The 614-nt window shown below is 50.7% G+C and overlaps 1 protein-coding gene across 1 annotated transcript in view; it reads right to left on the reverse strand.

Annotated features, from left to right (window-relative positions):
* Trmt44 (tRNA methyltransferase 44 homolog) overlaps positions 1-614 on the reverse strand; it is a 17,891-nt gene that overhangs the window by 5,463 nt on the left and 11,814 nt on the right. Inside the window, exon 5 of the mRNA XM_031342787.1 lies at positions 195-281. Within this exon, the coding sequence (XP_031198647.1) occupies positions 195-281 (87 nt within the window). The remainder of the gene's footprint in view (positions 1-194; positions 282-614) is intronic.

Raw genomic sequence — 614 nt, forward strand, 5'->3', positions numbered from 1 at the left:
CAAGCCTCTGTCATATTATCCCAACATGAAAAGGAGATGACACGACAGAAAATGCAACTGTCTCTAACGCTGCAGACAGAGCAATAATGGCTGTGGGTAGCATGTGAGGCAGTGGGGGCTACATCCAGAAACACTCCTGCCAACAGCTGACTCTAGGGGACAATCCTTGATAGATTAGGAGGGGGGGGCAGTACCTCCAGCTGAGTTTGGGGTCCATACATATCCCAGATTTTTCTTCTTCGGACATCAATCCCTCTGCCTGGATGCTGAAATGAAAAGTTCTGATATTATGGGTTAAGTTTGGGCCGCTACAGCTAAGTTAGCAAAAATAACAAGTCTGCAGGCACTGCCACTGCCACCGCCACCTAGAAAGGGCAGGTGTGCCTGGCAACACTGCACACCTGCATGGCTGGTGAGAACTTGCACCCCACCAGCCATCACCATAGACTTTCAGAAGGGACCTTAGTAGCCAGTGTCCCAAGGACACCTCCAGGGCCAGTGCTCAGGGGACATAGTGGGGAATGCAAGCTTGTGACCAGCCCATCAAGGTCCCTGAACCTTGACTACAACTTTATTCTTCCCCAACTTGGGCAGAAAACCATGGAACGTTTCCA

This window comes from Mastomys coucha, unplaced genomic scaffold (genome assembly GCF_008632895.1).
Source record: "Mastomys coucha isolate ucsf_1 unplaced genomic scaffold, UCSF_Mcou_1 pScaffold22, whole genome shotgun sequence".
Lineage (NCBI taxonomy): Eukaryota > Metazoa > Chordata > Mammalia > Rodentia > Muridae > Mastomys > Mastomys coucha.